This window comes from Numenius arquata, chromosome 6 (genome assembly GCF_964106895.1).
Source record: "Numenius arquata chromosome 6, bNumArq3.hap1.1, whole genome shotgun sequence".
Lineage (NCBI taxonomy): Eukaryota > Metazoa > Chordata > Aves > Charadriiformes > Scolopacidae > Numenius > Numenius arquata.
Genome location: NC_133581.1, coordinates 48,788,201 through 48,808,816, shown reverse-complemented (window position 1 = coordinate 48,808,816; position 20,616 = coordinate 48,788,201). Strand labels below are relative to the sequence as shown.

The 20,616-nt window shown below is 36.5% G+C and overlaps 2 protein-coding genes across 2 annotated transcripts in view; one reads left to right on the top strand and one right to left on the bottom strand.

Annotated features, from left to right (window-relative positions):
- Positions 1-8,374, top strand: part of RYR3 (ryanodine receptor 3) — a 219,232-nt gene extending 210,858 nt beyond the window's left edge. Inside the window, exons 97-104 of the mRNA XM_074149970.1 lie at positions 3-63; positions 1,131-1,277; positions 1,504-1,638; positions 3,554-3,710; positions 4,838-4,902; positions 5,014-5,114; positions 6,306-6,357; positions 7,157-8,374. Coding sequence (XP_074006071.1) covers positions 3-63; positions 1,131-1,277; positions 1,504-1,638; positions 3,554-3,710; positions 4,838-4,902; positions 5,014-5,114; positions 6,306-6,357; positions 7,157-7,252 — 814 coding nt within the window. The 3' untranslated portion in view covers positions 7,253-8,374. The remainder of the gene's footprint in view (positions 1-2; positions 64-1,130; positions 1,278-1,503; positions 1,639-3,553; positions 3,711-4,837; positions 4,903-5,013; positions 5,115-6,305; positions 6,358-7,156) is intronic.
- Positions 7,257-20,616, bottom strand: part of AVEN (apoptosis and caspase activation inhibitor) — a 96,527-nt gene continuing 83,167 nt past the window's right edge. Inside the window, exons 3-6 of the mRNA XM_074149576.1 lie at positions 13,700-13,770; positions 11,982-12,077; positions 10,189-10,477; positions 7,257-8,614 (exon numbers count right to left, since the gene is read on the bottom strand). Coding sequence (XP_074005677.1) covers positions 8,496-8,614; positions 10,189-10,477; positions 11,982-12,077; positions 13,700-13,770 — 575 coding nt within the window. The 3' untranslated portion in view covers positions 7,257-8,495. The remainder of the gene's footprint in view (positions 8,615-10,188; positions 10,478-11,981; positions 12,078-13,699; positions 13,771-20,616) is intronic.

Genomic DNA, 20,616 nt, shown 5'->3' with positions numbered 1-20,616 from the left:
AGGTTAAGCTCCATTGATACCAAATACCACATTTGGAAGCTCGGAGTTGTTTTCACTGATAATGTGAGTATGTTAGCCTAGAAGAATATGCTTTGATTTACTCTAAACATGATTGTATGTCTTCCACCATCTGCTTTTATTTTAAACAAACATACACAAATACTACTGCATTACAGAGCCATTTTAAAATAGTTTTTTCTGTCTTGTTTTGTAGCAAATTGCTTTAATTTATGTTAGAATTTTCTTTTTGATTCTAAAGGGCAGTATGTACCCCCTCACCATTAATACAATGTCAGCATTTTGGAAGTTAATGGTACATTAATTTGATTTTGTAGAAATCAATCTAGCAACCAAAGATGTCTTTTCAAAAATCAAGCACAGTCTACATAAAGTTTTCCTTTTTTATTCTTGAATCATCTGTTTGATATAGTTGGTTAATCCTTTTCTTTCACACCTTCTCCTTTGAAAGGACCACGCTTACATGACAATTCCTTTTTTCGGGAATCCTCTTTTTCATTTTCCTGAACATTTCCAAACAAACAAGAAGGCCAAGGTGAATTAAGTGAAGATGTTTAAATTCACTGTGCACTAAAAGCACGCTGAGCCATTGTTGTTCTTCAATAAGAGCCCTCACGTCAAAGTGGCTTCAGGTTCACTGCTTGTTAAGGAATAAGCTGTATTACGTGCCTTAGGTTTTCTGGGTGTCCTGATTGACGTGGTCTGAGACTTAAACAGAGAAAGTATCTCAAGAGTAATACAATGATTTTTCTCTCCTCCAGAATCAGTATTAAAGTATTGTGTAACAAACTCCCCAACCGAAAGTTTTAAGGTAGGGGATTTTGATGTTAATAACATACATGCTGAAGACTGCATTTAAGTATGTAAATATAGAGGTCTCATTAGCATAACCAAGCAATAAACAGTCCTTAAATGAACAGTGGAGATGATAAGAGACAGAGTAAGACAGACTTTTTTGAACATGTATAATAGAGGTATTACATTCAGACTGTGATTCAGATCAGATCATGAAAGTATTACTTTATTTCATAACTTACGACTAAAAGAAAGCTGCATTCTGGATCCAATAATGCACATTAGCACTTGGTAACATTCTGTCACTTTCTCCGCAGTCGTTTTTATACTTAGCTTGGTACACCACTATGTCTATCCTCGGGCACTACAACAACTTCTTCTTTGCTGCTCATCTGCTGGATATTGCTATGGGTTTCAAGACACTGCGAACCATTTTGTCTTCAGTCACTCACAATGGCAAACAGGTTAGTGCTACCTGCAAAGGTTTGAAAATGAATGTGCTTTGTAACAATACTGGAAAAAAATCTTGTGGCACCTGAAACTAAAGCTCCCTGGGGGAGCTTTAGTTCCCTTATTGGGAAAGGTACAATATAATTCATTCTCAGTACTGAAGGCAATACACTGCGCTAGCGTATCTCTTCTGACAGAATGAAACTGAAACCTGCTTTCATGTCCTGTCTCCATACACAGCTTGTGCTTACTGTAGGACTCCTCGCTGTAGTAGTGTATCTTTACACTGTTGTGGCGTTCAACTTCTTCCGCAAATTCTACAACAAAAGCGAAGATGAAGATGAACCGGACATGAAATGTGATGACATGATGACGGTAATTAAAACATCACTAGCGTGATTCAAATTTCATTCTGAATTTTCAAATGCATACTTAAGATAAAATGATAAGCAAGAAGGAATGATTTTGTTGTTAAATCCATGGGTCTCTCCTTCTTGCTATATGTAATTTTGAAAATGTGAATGGTCTTGAAATTCCCTCTGCATTCTTCAGTGGTCTAAGCTCAACAGTAGACAGATGGCACTCACAGTATAGGAAGATACACCACAGTGATTAGGAGAAAAATCCAGAATATGATTTGCTGCAATGTGTGAAGATGGCAAACCCTTAAATATATGGAAGAAATTTCATGACAAACTGGTCAGCCCTGCAAAAAGAAGCTGTGTTGTCGTAGCACAAACAAATTCAGTTTCTTCCCAATGTTTGCAAGTGTGCATGCTCTTCCTATCCTTATTTTGGTTATATCAAGTATATGGTATTATTAGCACTAGTTATAAAAACCTGCTCCAAACTGCTTACAGTTAGTAATTTAGTCATGAAGTAAGAAGTGAAGGGTGAGTAGAGAAGAGGGAAATTAAAATTTATTACAGGTGATAATCTGTATACATAATACAATATACTGTATTAATATAATAATACTGTATACAGAAAACAATACCTGAATTTGTGCTAAAATGTAATATTCTGAGTTTGTGGCCAGCTCATTTCTTCCGTGGAAGAGTCACTCTCTGCCCTGTGTTATATGCAAGGATAGAATAAAATCCCTCAGAACAGAGGTATGACATACTTCACAAAATTATCTTCCCTATTCTTGACCTTTCTTTCAAACACTCAGCGCAAGGTAGATGTGCAAATGGTAGAAATTATAAAAACTGCCCAAGCCGTATTATTGAACTGGTCCCTCCGCGAGCTGGATACAATGGTCTGGTCATAATTAATGGAATAATTAAACTATATCACATTTTAAACACTCTACCAAGTGAGGTAAATCAATTCCAAGTTATGTTTTTAAGTATGATTAAACTAGTACCAACATCTTATGTCAGCAGTAAAGTTGCATTATAAAAGTCCATGTATAGTTTTGTCTAGTGTTAGTTTACGGAAGATCAGATTTGTCAGGTTTTACACTGATTATTTAACACCAGCTTTGCTGCCTAATGTGACTTCAGAACGCTGGCTGGGCTTAGAGATTACCGTTGGTTTTAACCCACATTGTGTGACCAAAGGTGGCTTACAGGATTCTGTAGCTGATTCATACAAGAACATCCGTAGTATATCGCTCCAGCAGAAGATTCCATTCTAATATACTTACATAGCTTAAATATCCAGATTTTTCCATTAAGACTTATATGTTCCAAAAATGACACAGTCATGTTTTCATGAAGTGATTTCTTCTGCATCTTCTGCAATAATTTAATAATAATTTACGATACTAAACCAGACATCCAGCATTGCAAAATGAAACTATCCACCTAAAACACAGCTACATCTACCTGTTGTGGATGTGTCACTATTTATTTTAAGGCAATTATTTGCCAACATTTCTAAACTTCATCACAAGACTTTAAAAGATGTCCTCTGCTTACTCAGAGCAAGTTAGAACCTTAGGAATTAATAGAAGGCATAGAATATAGTTGAATGCAGTAACAAATACAAGAAAAATGCCTCCCAATTGGTCTCAGTCTGTAAGAAGGACCTAGGGAGTGAGGACAGGGTGACAGCTGACTCCCCCTCTTAGTAAGCGTACTTGAAGATGTAATGACATTAGTTAATACAGTAACAGACTTTTGGTCTGGTGCATGTGAGATGTGAGGAATGATACTGTGTTCTTTGTTACTGTAACCTGTGAAGAGAATTAACAGAGCAGAATAATTTTCATGAAAGAAAAAAAACAACCCAAACAGAATAATTCATGGTAAATATATCTGTAATTTTCCTCTCTCTTTTTTAGTGTTACCTGTTCCACATGTATGTGGGTGTAAGAGCCGGTGGTGGCATTGGAGATGAAATTGAGGATCCTGCTGGAGACCCTTACGAAATGTATCGAATTGTCTTTGACATCACATTTTTCTTCTTTGTCATTGTTATCCTGCTGGCCATTATTCAAGGTACCATCACTTACCTTAGCAGAGACTGTTAGAATTTAATTCACTTAAGTTCTGCAACGTATTTAAACCGTATTTGTGTTTGAGGTATATTTAGCTTAGCTTTGAAGAGTGATATTTCTGAGCTGATAAAATCATTAATTCTGAAAGTAATAATTTTATACTTAATTCATATATAATGCATGATCCCAAGTACTACACAAAGACAAAGCACAAGAAATATAACTTACCTGGGTTACAGTGTTCATGAACACTTGGACAACTATCCAGCAATGACACAGCTTGTGCAGGATCCCTGTTCTTCCTATAATAACCATTTAAACTTGGAGAGCTTTGCTGTAGACATTCTTCAGACTTTTAGTTTGGAACCACCACAGCTGGCTGGGGAATGGAGACTTTCCCCTCAGAAAGGGGAATTGACATGGAGAAAGTCACCATGGCCAAGTACCCATTTCCTCCTTTCTTTAGACGACGATATGCAGTTTAAATTGGTTTGCAGTTGTGGTGTACAGAGCTGTCTTGAATGACTGTCAGTATTCAACACTCATTGTATAAATTGACTAAGGCTGTCAGAAAAAAACATCCATTTTATGGCAAAGAAAAAATGTAATACATCTATATTGAGAAAAAGTTACAAATGTCACAGTCCCCAGAATGATCCAACTCTATTCTTAGTACGTTGGTAGTGGAGCAATAATGCTTCAAATGTGAGAGCAATAATGCTTCAAATGTGAAGCGGCATCACAAACTGGCCAGGGGGCTGTGGGAGCAGTCGTCTTTGTTGAACAAAAGTTGGGATACAAGAATTCCATGAGGAGAAAAATGAAAGTTAAATTCTTTCGTGGGAACAAAAGAGATGAGATTATGGAAGCTTAAATTGACCAAAAATATAAGTACAGAAAAGCCTTTCCATTCTCAATTCTGTACTTCTATGTAAGAGAAATCTTTACTGCGCAGAGTACAGTGTGAGCACGTTAGAAGTCTGGAAACTGATGGATTGCAACTTGAATCGTTCAACCTGGACGTAAATTCACTAAACTCCAAAGGCGGTGCAGGATGTCGGACAGACATTACTTGAAATATGAATATTGCTAAGGACTGAAGCGCTGTTACTTTTCCATTTGAAATAGGTCTGATCATTGATGCTTTTGGTGAATTAAGAGACCAGCAAGAACAAGTGAGAGAAGATATGGAGGTATGAGTAAGCACACTACATTTTTCATTACTCTTATTCATCTAGATTATTACCAGTTAAAATAGCATCTTTGTGGTTACAAATGAATTTTAACTCAACTTGTGTTTCCAGACCAAATGCTTTATTTGTGGAATCGGCAATGACTACTTTGACACAACCCCCCATGGCTTTGAAACACATACTTTGCAAGAACACAACTTGGCAAACTATCTGTAAGTAGTTCCTAGAGTTCTCTATAGTGCAGCTTTCCAAAACCTCGAAGCAAGCGGGAGTTGTGTGTGTTTAGACTATTGCCCAGACTGCGAAGACAGTGATCTTCTACTTCCATTAGTAAATACGGAGCAGATCAAAGAGGATACTAAAAAAGTTACTTTGGTGGCATTAGTTACTCATACAACAATGATAATTATATGAGCATCGTGCCAGCAGAACCAAAGGAGCTGAACTGCTGGTATCTTATAGAAGTCTGGCTTTGGAATGCTGCATCTGAACTTCTCAAATTTAAAAAAAAAACAACAAAACAAAAACAAAAAACCAAACTGTGCCTCCTGGAGTGGAGGCTGCGTTATTCCTTGCACAGCAACTGACACTGCAAAATGAATGCACATTGCTTTTGTGAGGCAAATTTCCATTAATACCTATAGTTGTATCAGTCTATAACCTCCAACCTTTTCTTACTATGGTGACTTGCTTAATTGGTAGATGGGAACCTGTAATTCACAGTAAATTAAAAATGGCCATTTTTTTAATATTGGAATAAATAGTAAACAGTCTTCCTAAACAGGTTGCCTTTTAATTAGACAAATGCTATATTCAACATACACTCCTTTCTTTATGAAAGCACGTACCAAGCTTAATTCCAAATGCACTGCATCAAAAGTGTCTAACCAGGAGCTGTGTTACTATAAACAGACCCTTGTTAGTACTCTACAGCCTTTCTAATTAGTTCAGGCTCTCTGCATTGGAGTGAGCACAGGTATCTAAGATAGGTAGGCTCAGCTTCTGAGCACGAGTGTTTGGAAATCTTGGTGCAGCCAAGTATTTGCCACACTTCTATGTATAGCCCTTGTACATAGCCCTTGTAGCCTTCTTCAAGGGTAGGGCGTTGCAGCATATGTGTATAGGCGTTGGCATACGCCTAACTCTGGTATTGCTCCTAGCACTGAAATGAAGAAAATGCTAAACCACATTTTCCGCTTCTACAGATTTTCCATCTGTTGGCACTTCCACAGGAGAAGTGCTGGGGGACAGAATTCTCTCCTTTAACATAAGCACTTTAGACCCCTAGCAATATCGTTACTTTGCTGGTTGGCAGAATCTCCCTCACATACCCCAGTCTAGGACAGGTTGGGCAGAGATACTACATTTTCTATATTAATACCCTCATCATGTGCTTGTTTCAGGTTCTTTTTAATGTATCTCATTAACAAGGATGAAACTGAGCATACTGGCCAGGTGAGTAGAAAATAAAATTTAATTGTTTTTCTTAAGATTATCTTTCAACATTTTAATCTTCTCCAGCCTTGTAGCTGTGTACCACCAGGTGGAACTGATGTACCACCAAGGAGTGGAGATGATGCCACCCTCCCTGAGAGTCTTCTGCCACTGAAAGCAAAGGAAGGGTTAAAAAAAAGGAAGGGTGTGGGCTGCAGCAGTGTGCTGTTCTGCCCAGCACTGAACTCCGCAGAAGTCAGATGGAAGTAATCTTACTGTCACCTTAGCTCTGAAATGAAACCCTGAAATATACCAGTTATAGTTTATTCCCAAAAGATTCAGTAGTTAAGCTACTATATTTATAGTCTAAATCCATATATAGGTAGGGATGTGGATGTGGGTATGTATGGTTAGTGCTGTTAGGCCCTAAATGTAAATAAATAAGAAAATAAATAGGATTTAATTATATCTTATCTCAAATAACCTGTTATGCGAACACTACAAAAGTACTTAACACTTCAATGTTTTCTGAGCAAAGTAAAGCACATTTTATATATACAGATTGTGAACAAGTTTGCTCTGATATAACTAGACTGATTCATTGATGCAGTTTTTCTAATAGGGCTTAAATTCCAATAGTACTGAATCAAGAAAAGTGCCAAAAAATAGTTCTACAAATGTTTTTGAGTTACCATCTTTGAGCTTCAGAGTCTTCACAGTTCTACTCCATGGTAACGGGCACAGTACCTGGCTAGCGTTCAAAGTTTACCTAGAGCACCTACTACAAGACGTCTATTAAAATACTCTTTACCTTTTTCAGGAGTCATTTGTGTGGAAGATGTACCAAGAACGATGTTGGGATTTCTTCCCAGCAGGGGACTGCTTCCGGAAACAGTATGAGGATCAACTTGGCTAATATCACAAAAGAAATTATTTATTCATGAACTGTTAAGATCCAGTATACAAGAAAACTTCTTTTCTTTTCATGGTGTAATCTCACAGCTTGTATTTGCTTTAAATGTCTTTAAACTTCAAAACATAGATAAAATTTGACACTATTTCATAGGCTTTTTGTACTTACCACATATGGAACAGGTTTTTGTTGGAATTTTCATTACAAAAGAGAAACCTAAGCCAGATTAACTTAAGCCTTCCTGTTCAAACATGGTCTGAAACTATAACAACTTTTTAACCACATCATTAACTTGGTGTTTGGCAGTACAGTTGAAAGGGCTAAAAGGTGTCTTAATTGCACATTTGACATTTAAGAACTTGAACATCAGAGGCCATGCCTCACAAAAAAATACTTTAACTGCTGTCCAGTTTTTGCCCCCAGTATTTGCTAGTGAATGTATTAAGATACAGCCTGAAAAGCTTTAAGCAGTTAAAAAGAAAACATTTTCAAACACTTTGTTGACCTTGAAACATTAAGTGCCTTAAAACCTCTGTAGACATAGCTATGCAAAATTTTTATTTATGTTAGTGTTCGAGATGAACAGATCCATTACCTGTATTGCTTTCCTGTCTTTCTGTATGAAATTGCACTTGAAGTTTGTTTATATACTACCTTCAGTAACAGCTTATTAGATGCTGCTGTTAAAAGACATACACTGTATCAAAATGAATACAATTTAAATCTTAGGCCAAAATTAAACAATGCGCAATGGTCACCTGCAAGTAGAAGCTGCTAGGATTATGCATTTTTTTTCTTCTAATAAAAAGTGCCCACTGCAATAAAGTATTATAAACCAAATATTTCTTTCTCATTCTTCTGCAATATGGAGATGTGGCGTGAGGATGGTGACTAAAACCACACATATTCATTATTCATTCATAGCTTTATTTTAAGGACTACGGAGAGCGAGTACAAGCTGAAATAACTGTTCTCTTAGTGTGCTGTAGCCTGCATCTTTAGCAAAGAAAATCCAAATTTCATCACAAATTTTAGACCTTTCTAAGAACACTAGTCTTAGACAATTTTCAGTCACAGCTGAACGAATTTTGTTTGCACAGAGTTATAGGTGCCAGCAAAGAAAACTGGGCATTTGGCATACTGAACAAAGTGAAACAGATAAAGGAAATAAGGGGACAGAAAGGAAGAGTCAGCTTTCTACTTAATGTTTGCTATATTCAGTTATTCAAAGAAGAAAATTTGAGCTTCAGGAAATCATGCTGTCCAGCCAGTCTTCAAGCTCTTCCTCAGTAACATTTTTAGATGTACTTTGCTGTTGCTGTGATGCTGTACTCGTCACTTCAGGCACATCTAGTTTTAAAGGGTCTAGAAAAGTGAAAAGAACAGACTTGAAAATCTGGAAACAATTCCATACCAGCTCTTTTGTCCCAGATCATTTTGCTTTTTAATGCACAACTGACCATTTAAACACAATCTCTCTTTTTTGAAGAACAGCAAGTCATAGTCCAAAAATAGTAGCAACAATTAAAAAAAAAAAAAAAAAGAGGCAGCTTAATAAGCTCCACAAGAGCAATGTGGCTTCTGTCTGATTCAAGGGGGAGCAGGGCCTGGTCTGCAGCAGACATCAGCTCATAAGTGCTCTGCTCGCAATCCTGTGTGATGCAGAAATTACTTTAATGCAGGAGAGGAGCAGGAGGCGACAATAGCCCCCGGCCCTGCATGGTTATTACAGCATGGCATTGCTTCCCTTTATACTGCGCTTTCGAGTGGAACGCATGACATCATACCACTGAAATGAAAGAGCATTTCATGATCATCTTCAGTAACAAGGCTTGCTGTATTGCTCGTGTGACATCTTACATGTTCAACCGTCTTGGACTTGACTTAATTGTAAAGCTAGCAAGAAGATCATACACAAAAAAAATCACAGATGCTAAAAATTCTTTTACAGCATTGTGGACTGGGGAGGAGTAGCAGACCATCACCATCAAATCTAACAAACAGTGGAACTTCTAAGGATGAGGATGAGGATAAGGATGAGGATAAGGAACTGTCTGGATGGCCACACTCTAAAAGAGTTGCAGTCAGCGGCTTGATGGCCAAGTGGAAACCGGTGATGAGTGGTGGTCCTCAGGGTTTGGTACTGGGACCGGTGCTGTTCAACACCTTTGTTAGTGACATGGACAGTGGGATTGAGTGCACCCTCAGCAAGTTTGCTGATGACACCAAGCTGTGTGGTGTGGTCAGCACGCTGGAGAGAAGGGATGTCATCCAGAGGGACCTGGGCAGGCTTGAGAGGTGGGCCCACGTGAACCTCATGAAGTTCAACAAGGCCAAGTGCAAGGTCCTGCAAATGGGTCATGGCAGTCCCAAGTACAAATACATGTTGAGCGAAGAATGGATTAAGAGCAGCCCTGAGGGGAAGGTCTTTTATAAAATCAATGCTAATAAAGTTTGAAAATAGAATTTATAGCAAGCCATCAGAAATAGCTGTCAATTCTTCTGTATACTCTTAGCACACTGAACTAAGGGTTGATAATGTTACAAAAAAACTTTATTTTATCTGCCTCTCACTAAAATTTTCTAGCACTACATTAGTTTTATTTAATTTAAAATTTTGCTGAATCAAACGAATGCTGTTCTGCAGAAGAATTTCTCTTAATGCTTAAAATGACCTGAAAATTGTGAAACTTTAGTTCAGTGGGGAGTTAAAATTGAAAAGGAACAAATGGGTCAGAACATTTGATAAATGAAATATAGAATGACAGAGATGATGACAGCAGCGCTGTTGACTGGCTAATCAAGAGTTCAAAAACATCACCAAAATAGAGAGCAATGGAAATTAAATAAGGGCATGCTGGTGATAAGAGAAATCTTACCGTTTTGTTTACAATCCGTTTTCAAATCTTTCTCAGTTGATACGTTGTAGGATAACGCACCTGACACAGGTCTGTTTCCTGTATCAACGGGAGCATCTAGATTTAGGAGAAGATCTAGTTCTTCATCCAAATGGTCAGTCTCTTGCTTGGATAGTGGCTGGGCTCTCTGAAACGGTGCTGCTGGACCATTTTTACTTCCAGGCTCTGACAGAGCTACAGAATCACCAACGGGACGGGAGACCAACAGCGTTTCACTTTGAGCCGGAGACTGTCTGAAGAGAAGCTCTCTCCTCTTGCTGTTGTCAACAATTTTAGATTTCATCTGTGGGAGCTCTACAGGTGTTGATGCCTAAAAGTACAAGAAAGGGCTTGAGTCTTTCTAATGATTAACCCCATTTTTATTATTCTGTCTAATTTGGATTTTAATTCATGCTTCCTACATTTGATCACTTAAGAAGGTAGGATGAATTTCAGCAGAACTGCCTTCAGAAGTAAAAGCAAACTAAAGTTATCTTGATGATACTTTTACAGAAGCAACTACAAAACAAAAACTCCATTGATCCCTTTCAATGAAATACGAGATTGTATGCTAATCACCAAGTGCCATTGTTTTACAAATACTTCCTGGAGAGGTATTTTTCTTTAATTCCTCTGCAATGAAATCCCATCAATACTATGAATGTTGGAATGACTGAAGTCAGAATTTGGCTAGAAACATCATCCCATGTTAGGCCTTCCCTCCAAAATTCCAGTCTTGAAAGCAAACCATACTACAGATTGCTGATTATCATTTAGCAAAAATTATAGTATATAGCTGTATATTTTGAAAAATGAAACCAAATTACAAAACATTATCAAATATTGAAACAAGAAATGGCCGTGGAACACAGATTCTGCTTTTATCTAGATGCCCTGGCATTAATAACACTGCAGCGCATCTGATGACCACATCACCCATCAGAATAAGAAAACAAAGATTAAATGTCATAACACACTTTATAACCCTGATGATAAAAGCTAAAGACCATGACTAGAACTCGAAAGAAGAGAACTGTATTTGAAAGAAACATTTACTTGCAGATTCCCTTAGACATAACACTTACAGACATATTTGAGCGCCCGTAAGAAAGAGCGTAGTTGTTTCAGTCACAGAAGCATTTCATGCAACTCCAAACAGAAGTAAAATTTCTTCTGTAAGAGTCATGTTTCTTTTTTCTTGCTTGAGCAGATGAATTTTTTACTTTTTTTTTTCTAAGAATCTTGGTTTTATATTTAAAGTCTCATCGGTTCCTTTGCCTTTCCATGAATATTTTATTTTCCACAGCCTGAGGAAACATTTTTTTCCTAATATTCTCTTGCTACTTTTTTTTTTTCCACCAGAGCATAAATGACATATTCTTTACCTGTTTGATTGACAGTTCTACCTGTTCTAACACAGATGTAAGTTTGATTCATGGAATAAACATGTTGATATTAGCTGTGTAGAAGAGTAAATCAGTATTAAAATAATTAACAGGAAAGAATGAGAAAGCACTTTCAAAATTTTGGCACAAGATTTTAACAGCTGCTAACAAGAAGTAAATACAGAAATGGTACAATCATTCCACATCAAACACTCCGATACCTGGCTTCAAATCTAATGTGCTGCACATCAAAGCATTTGGTTTAACGCCAACAAAGCATAAGAAGTGCTGAGGGAGGGCCATCCTGCATTACATGCCAGTCTCAATAAATGTATTTACTTAGGAAATGCATTCTATTTATGTCTGAAGACCAAGTTTAAAGTAATCGTTCTTGCATAGATTGTTTCACTCAAAATATTTGCATTTTTTGGTGAAAATTCACAGCATTACCTGCACAAGTTCAGCAGCTACATTCAACCTCAGATGTAGAGGCAATTCCTGAAGGGCCTGGACCAAAGACTGGCAGTCAACTGAAAGTGCAGATAACTGAAACATAGTTCAACACACAGTACACTTGCATTAATAAATAAATAATATAAATAAATAAACTAATAATGACTTTAATCTATTACATTCCCGTGTTCAACAAATTCAAGGAATATGAAGAACAATCTAATGAAATACAGGAATTAATAGTTTTAAATTACACATGTACAAAGCAGTTCGGCTAAATTACTTTAAAACACGTACAATGCAATCACTTAAAGGTTTAAAAACAAGGTATAAATGGAATGCTGCTCAAGCAATGCCTTTAAAATCCAAAGTAGGAAACAGTTCTGCAAGTTGACAATGTCATAATTTTTTTTTTTTTTTCTTTTCCAACTCAAACATCTTTTAATCTGTGAAGCTTTCTATGCAGTGGGAATCACTGTTCTTTAATGAGTTGCTACAATTTTCTAAGCAATCAAACCATGCAGCTCGTGTAGCTCTACAGTTTTTAGTGCCTAAACAACATGGCCCTTTTTATACTTCCCCATCTTTTAAAACATTGTTTCGATGCTTACAAAAGCATGCAAGTTACATAAACTTTTAAAATTATACCCAAGATACTAAAGAAAGATACTCTAGTGCTGCCTACTTGCTTAAAAAATGGACCTGTCACTTATTATCGTAACAGTTACTGAAGTTTCCTTTTCTCTTACACCCCCCCCCCCCCTTTTTTTTTTTTGCTCCAAACTATTAAAAACAAATTTACAGAACATGAACCAGCAATATTTGATGTTTTTACACCCTGGACTTTGGTACACTTAAACAGATTTCGAGCTCACAGTACAGCAGAACATTCTGAGCACGTTCACCATCGATTAAAAAGATAATTTAATATCCTTCACGTACTTTAAAATCTAATAACAAAATCGTTAAGTTCAGTCTATACTCTCATTTTCACGTAAGCAGAAAACCTGCTTCTAAATCTAGCTTAAAGAGACAAAAAATTTGTCCCTCTCAATATGGCATAGACCGACAGAGACATGTGGAAGTCCAAATACTCATAAATTAAGAGAGAGTGTTTTCTGCTGTATCATAAGAGATTTGTCAAAGGAATTCACTCTGCTCCCAAAAGGTCCAGAAAACAGCAGACTCCTATTGCTTTGACCCTTTTAATTCCAGCATACAGAATCCACGTACAAATAATCTAAAACCTCATTGGTCCCATAATAGTCATTCTGGAGGTGAAGTGTCAACCAGAGAATATGAACTGTTAATTTGAAAGAACTAGAACAAGCTTCATAATCCAATATATGAATATACTCATATAGATTTTGTTATAGTCATTTTACTAAACTATTTTCTCTTAAACACAGCTGAAAAAGGAAGGCTGACTTGATATGCCAGTAGAGCAAAGTGACAGTTCCTTATTTTCCCTTCACTGGATGGGTTTGCTTGTTTTTTTCTTCCGACGTTACTTAAAAACCCAGCCTGCTGATTTGATTAGTCTTTGATAGAAAAAAACAGGACAAGACCCAAAAGCTCCCAGCATCAGAGACAATAAAAATATACAGAATAAAGACTGCTATTATTGTATTAAACAATTTGTTGCTGAAAGCACAACTGCCTAGATATTCTGTATAATTATCCATACAAACTCATTTGAATGACAATTCCTTTACCTGTTTCTGGCATATGCTTTCTCTATCCCACTCTTTCTCATCAGCAAATCGGAACTGTGTAAAGGAATCTCCTACAGAAAAGAAATAAAAAATACATTTATTTTTTTGAAAAAATAACAAGCTGTCTCCAAAGTTCCCAACCCTACAGAAGTAAATTCAATGTCATATCTTCAACAAATTTGCATTTAATTTTAATGCTGCTTGCATTCACAATATTAAACTTCTTTAACCCAAAGTTCTATAGAAAGATATTTTAATCTCTTATTTGCAAAAACAGTACTGAAAAAGGCACAAAAACTCAAAACTGAGTGAGGGGATGCCATGCCAAGAAGCAAGACTTTCATTGAAAAGTCCTATTTGGACAACATAGTAGGAATATGTACTGTATTCACAGAGTGCAGTTTTTATGAACAGCTTTGAATGTGCTATAGATAGACCTTCTCTTATCAACATGCAAACCTCTCTTAAAATGGATTATACAGGCCCCAAAAATCAGTTTGTACAGGCCAGGTTAAGACTTCTTCTTGTCTGGTAGCTAAATTCTCCAGACTCTCTTTCTTGAACTAGTCCCTACTCCAGCATGTCATCAAGAAAAGGCACTGAACCCTGAACTCCAATTCATATGCATAAGGGACTGAATTAAAAGAAACCTTAAATGGGGCTGATCAAGCTACATATTTAACCTTAGTTATAGGATCTTTTAACCTCCTACCACATTCCTCCAAGGCAGTAGGAACTTCCTCTTACTACAGCAGGATTTGGGTTATTATTTTGTTTTCAATGCAATATTTCTATTGCAATACCATGCTGGGCTGCGAAAGACAGTCCCATAAATTTACTCACTGAAGAAACACACAAGAATTTCAGGAACACACAAAAAATTAATAAGGTCTGGGACAGAGGAACCAGGAAAGGTTAGGGTTGCAAGATGATGGCCAAAGGTCTAGAGTAACAGAAAGCAAAGGTGTTGCTGATGCAGAATGTGGGACATGGCCTTCTCAGACCATGCGCTTTGAGAACAAATAGCTGTTTCAGGAGCTCTACTAGAAAAAAAACCCAACAAAACAACCTGGTGAATTATTGCATGAAGGAGATGAAATTTGATCCTGAGAATTGCAGATCACCTATAGATCACTGGGATTTAGTCCCACAGTTAGTTGAGAAGCAACAGCTCACTCTTTCCCAACCTCTAATAGAGAATGAATGCGCCACAGGAAATTTTTGATGGCGTTACCAACAACTGAGCATCTAACTTCCACTTGGCTCTCAATATCCTAACTGCCATTCATATTTTTGACAATTCCTGAATCATGCCCTTAATCCTGCATACAAAATCTGAACATATAACATGCTGTCCCCCAAATTGGCTTCTTTTCCATTGTCTGCCTGTCCCAAAATGTAGGGTAGTTCAGCCTTTCAGCAATTTTACTCAATAGTGCAACCATCAGCCAGCTTCTGTTTTGCAAACAGAATGAATAAGCAGCAAAATGGCACAGCAATTGGCATATTTCTTTGCCAAACAATTAAAAAAAGGGAGACCTAACCATCTCCCAGCAAGAATGTAAAATTTATTGCCATGGCTTTTTTTTTTTTTTTTAATATCTAAAGTGCATTACTAACTCATTGCATTTCGTGTATGGTCATTGGATATGCAATGTAATCATATGCTAATCACACTGTGTAGCTGGCATGTCCATCATCATCACCTTCAGAACCATCCTAGCAATAAAGTGACCTTCTCAGCTGAGTATTTATATAGATATTTATGACCATTACCATATCCAGCTTGAATTTGCATCTCCCTGTTTTCATTAGGTTTATCCAACACTGTTCAGCGTTACTGGGCTGACACACAGCCTTGCCTGATCGGCTGGGCTTTGGTTTACATTCAATGCCTCCAGCTATTGCTGGCTTGAAAACAACCAGTGTCAAACAGTACAAGTGCAAATATTTAAAATTAAGCACTGAAATTAACTTTTAGATATCCTAAGAAGCTGCCTAACTTTGTACATGTTTAGTTCCTACAATTCACAGACACCAGGTTCCATGACAGCTAGGTACGAGCGCTCAGCAGTATGGAAAAACAAGATCCTGTCTTTATGTATCTACCTGCAGATGCAAACAGTTCACTCGAGCACTCACAGTTGACTCACTGCCAACACAGGTGCCTTCTTTTTCATTGTACACAGCATAAAAATAAACAAATCCCTCTGTTTCAAAATATCTAGAATACTAGTAAGTAATAACTAATGCTGAAAATTAAAGAACTCCAAATTCATTCTTCAGTCTTATGATTTTAAAATGTGTACGAAAATGTGCAAATTAATTTCTGTTTTAACAGCTCATATTTTAAAGGTCCAATTTAGTTACATGCGTAAAGAAAATAATTAGCCCAAGTTATCCTCAAAGTCTTCATGCTATTAGAACAAAGACCTAAGTATTTTCTTCCAATATCCCCAAGACTCCTTCAGTTATTTCTAATGTTGTGTCGCAGAGGAAATAAAGAATTTCCTCTGCTCTTATAAAGGAGTAACATTAAATCGAAGGATTAGTCGAATGCTTTCAGTATCTGAGAGTGACCGTATATAAAGCAGCTAAACAAACGTATTTCATGAGGAAAATCCACTGAGATCAAGAACTGGTTGATGATTCTCCACACTCACAAAGCTGGTAATAACAGATCCTCAGATTGATATTGTATTGCTGAATTAAAGGGTATGACTTAAACTGTAGTTTAACTAGGCTCTTTAAATAAGCTAACAAAGCATGCCTTTCAAATGGAAAAGCAATAACTACAATTCACAGAAGCACATTTAATGCAAATTAGGTTAATGAGAATGTTGGTCTAACCAATTATCTTTTCAGAAATTCCTTTACCCTGAAAATAACTTCCTTTTATGCCATGAATACTAATCAAAAAGCTTGCAATGACTCCGAATTCCTTCCAACATAAAAAAAATACTCTTCTTCATGTGAATAGTTTTTATGTTACTTACAAATATCACTTGGCCTTCAAATCCAGAGTAGCTAAAAATAACACATTCAAATAAGCCTCACACACCTTCTTTGGTAACATTCATAATAAGTCTTGATATTCTTTATTGTATAAAATGTAACTTTCTTATGAAAGAACAGTGGATCTAAACCACCATGCTTTCCTACCACTTGAATATATTTTAAAGCTAAATCAATTGATTTAAATTGAACTCATGTTTCATATTCTCAATAGCCCAATTATCTCTTCATACAAATATTCATTGAATAGCAGAATCAAACAAATCCTACCTGTAATCTGTAATAAATATTTTCCAATCTGTGAAATTATGAGTTTAAAAGTTGAAAAAAAAAAAGAAGAAAAACAGTTTTCAGTAGAAAAACTGATATAGCAGTGGAATGATTTTGTTCATTTTAACTCTCTAGTTCATTACAAGTAAAAGACATAAAACATTACTGACGACAGAGGCAAAATATTCTATCGTCTTAAAGATTTTCAAACTGGAGGACGCGAACAAACAAACAGTGTAACAGGATACTTCTAAGACTGCCGTGACTGTAAAGCAGCACTGCAAAGGCAAACATAAAAATCTAAACCCAATTTTTTAATCAGAATTTACCTTCTCCTAAATAAGCACCAATGATATTGATAAGCTTATTTGGGGTTTTCCAACCCTTGTTCAACTCCCATTTATTTTATTTTGGGAATTCAAGCCTCTGTCTATAAGTCTGTTTAGTCAGCTAAATAATATGCAATAAATTTATGATGGCAGTATGCAGCTGAATAAAATAAATCAGAACTGAAAACTACAATCACATTTGGGAAATTAACAGACCTAAAATACCTCAGAAAGCATGCTCTATCTGCTACACTCATCAAAGTTCTTCCCAAGTTACTAAATGAAGAAGATTTTCTCTGAAGAAAGTCCATCTTTAGAAGATATTTTAAGCAATTTTGCAAATTTAACTTGTAAGAGATCCCTTTCTCTAATATATCGATCCCCAGTTCATCACTATTTATGAAAGATACAATATCAAAACAAGCTAACCGCCTGTTCCACCAGTCTTCTTCATGGGTTCCAATAATGCAGGAGGAAAGAGATGTTATTCTTAAGGTGAAAAAAAGAACAAGATCCTCTAATCTAACACTTTTCTGCAGGGAAAAACAATCTGAATTGCAGAGTTTAGGCAGGAAAGATGCTTGAAATCTTATAAAACATCAATGGTTCATACGGATGGGGCTTTGAGCAACCTGGTCTAGTAGGAGGTATCCTTGCCCATGGCAGGGGGGTTGGAATTCGATGATCTTTAAGGTCCCTTCCAACTCTAACCATTCTATGACTCTGTATAAGACTGACTGACTCTCCTGAGGAGTCAAGATATGCAACATATTCTTTCCCTTGTAATAGTGCACAATGTCATGTAGAAGGTTCAAAAGAAGACAGAAATCTATAGATCATAGAAAAGGTGGGCAAGGTCATGAATTTTGAGCTAACTTACAAGCACAAAGAGAAAACTAAAGCTTACCAGTCTTTTGGGATTAATTAGGTGTGCGTGAATGTTTCTCAAACTGGAGGGAAAAGTATGAGGAAGAACTCCCATCCGTCCATGCCATGGCTTGCTCTAACTAGAAGATTTTGAAAACAGCATGGAAACAGCAAGAACCACAGACTGGGTGCTTTGGAACATTATTGGAATGAAAAGATGTCTTTTCTCCTTACACAGTGTTTCCACATAGTATGTTTTTACATATATTATTTATATATTTTATATATATAGTAATTGCCTTTCTAAAATTTATGATCATTTTATAAAAAAATCACTTTGGATAAATACTCCTGAAGATAGGACACCTAATGGTTTTCCTTTTCTTCTCCTACAAAAGGAGACTTATATATACAAATTCATAATAAATATTCTTCCAACACTAGGAAATGTATGTTCTCCAAAAGTTCTATGATTCATTTTATACACATCATAAACAGACAATCATCCAGATATGATGAGGTAACATATAATACTGAGAAACAAACTTGTGGAAGACACAATGCTTCCAAAGACTCTTCATGGCAGTTTTAATAACATCACTATTTTCTATTTCTGCTTTTTTAATTTCTTTACTTCGGTAGAGCACACACTGTATCTATTATCTTTTGCTATGACTAAGGTTGCAATGTGCTACTTAAGCAATTTGCCATGACCATAGATTGAGTAATAGCAATTTTCAGAATACGAGAATACAAAAACAACAGATAAAGACCCTTTAAGAATACAACATCTAATAATTTTCTTCAGATACTATTAAGATCAGTAATATTTTAAGTCACTGCAAAGTTTATCTTTTATCAAGAACATGGCAGGTATTTCCAAACAACATGCCTTCACCACAAATACTTTAGCACAACCTACACTTTTCCCTGGTTCTGCTGCTCACCAGTAGGTTGCACAGCCATGTATTACACACTCCAGAAGGCTTATGCAACAGCTGAGCATAAAAATTCTAACTACCAGCAGAATACATATCTCAAAGAAAATATTTAAAATAACATTCTTCTATTGTTACCCGTAGAAGTTCTTGAGCTCTGTGCAAATATACTGATGTCAAGGATATTTGTAGCCTGCACTGCAATATATAAAGCGTACTTGTAACCAGATTCAAAAATCACAATATTCTAAATTAATTCCCTGGCACCGCTACACAGTGCTACTAGTCACAATTTAAAAAATAAATACGTGAATTTTATCAAACAACAGGATCATCTGATCAAGGCTAAATGACACCCTCAAAATTTAAATTATGTCACAAATAAAGGAGCAAGAAGGAAAGATCTTCGGAAACTAGCGCTGCTTCTGGAACAAAGAGTGCCTATTCAGGAAGATCAAACCTAATTCAACATATAGAGGAACTACAGCCTAATGAAAGCACGGTCAGATGCCAGTTTTGCAAATGAGGAGCAGGGGAAGCCAAGAAGTGCCAAAGAACACAACAGCTTTAAAACAAACAAACAACTCTGCTTTTAATGAAAAGAAAAAAAAGCAGAGGTTAGCAAGAGTCAAACCAGGAAAACAGAACAAATACATTGATATTTGAAGACGTTCAGAAAAACAAACCGCAGTACACATGCTTCTGCATGAACACCGGGTGACTAAGAAATAATACAGAAGAAACTGGAATGCCTTTAAACCTTTAAAGCTTCAAAAAGCTAAATGACAACACAGGAGTACTGGGAGTGAAAGGAAAACTGAGGAGGACAATGCAACACCAGCTTGATATGCTGGATGGACAAAGTAGAAGAAACTTTAAGAAACTTAATGGATATGTGGATAAACATAATACTTGGGGGAAGAGTCAACACAGCATTTGAAAAGGAAAGTTCTGCTGCATGATCTAAGACAATTTCTTGGAAGAAGCAAAAAATAATGCACATAACTAAGATCTAGTTCATGTAATTCACACGTTTCCAAAAGCTCTCACTGACGTCCCACTCCCTTTCCCAGCAGGAAAAAGAGGAGGCTTTGTATGAATAAATAAATGCCTAAAAGTAGGAAGAAAAAGAGTAAATTGACAATTTTCACGTTGTGAAATGACCAGTACAGTTCTGTGGGGTTGTATCTGTTTAACCTCTTCACTCAATTAAAACAGAAGAGAAAAAAAAGATGCGAAAAATGAAGTAACAAAGCTTGCTGATCATATGAAGCTTCTCATGGTAGTGCAGGTGAAGGTAGGCTGTGGAGAATGAGCTAAGATTGAGAAAGTAAATTTTAAAATGGCAGATGAAACTCAATACCAAAAATGCAAAAAGCGGCACTTCACATACAAAAGAAGCTCAGAGGTGACCAACACCATTCAGAATCAGAATCTCAGCGCTCTGCAGTGCGCAAAGAAGCAAAGTCTTTGGAATTATTAAAAAAGCAACAGTGAA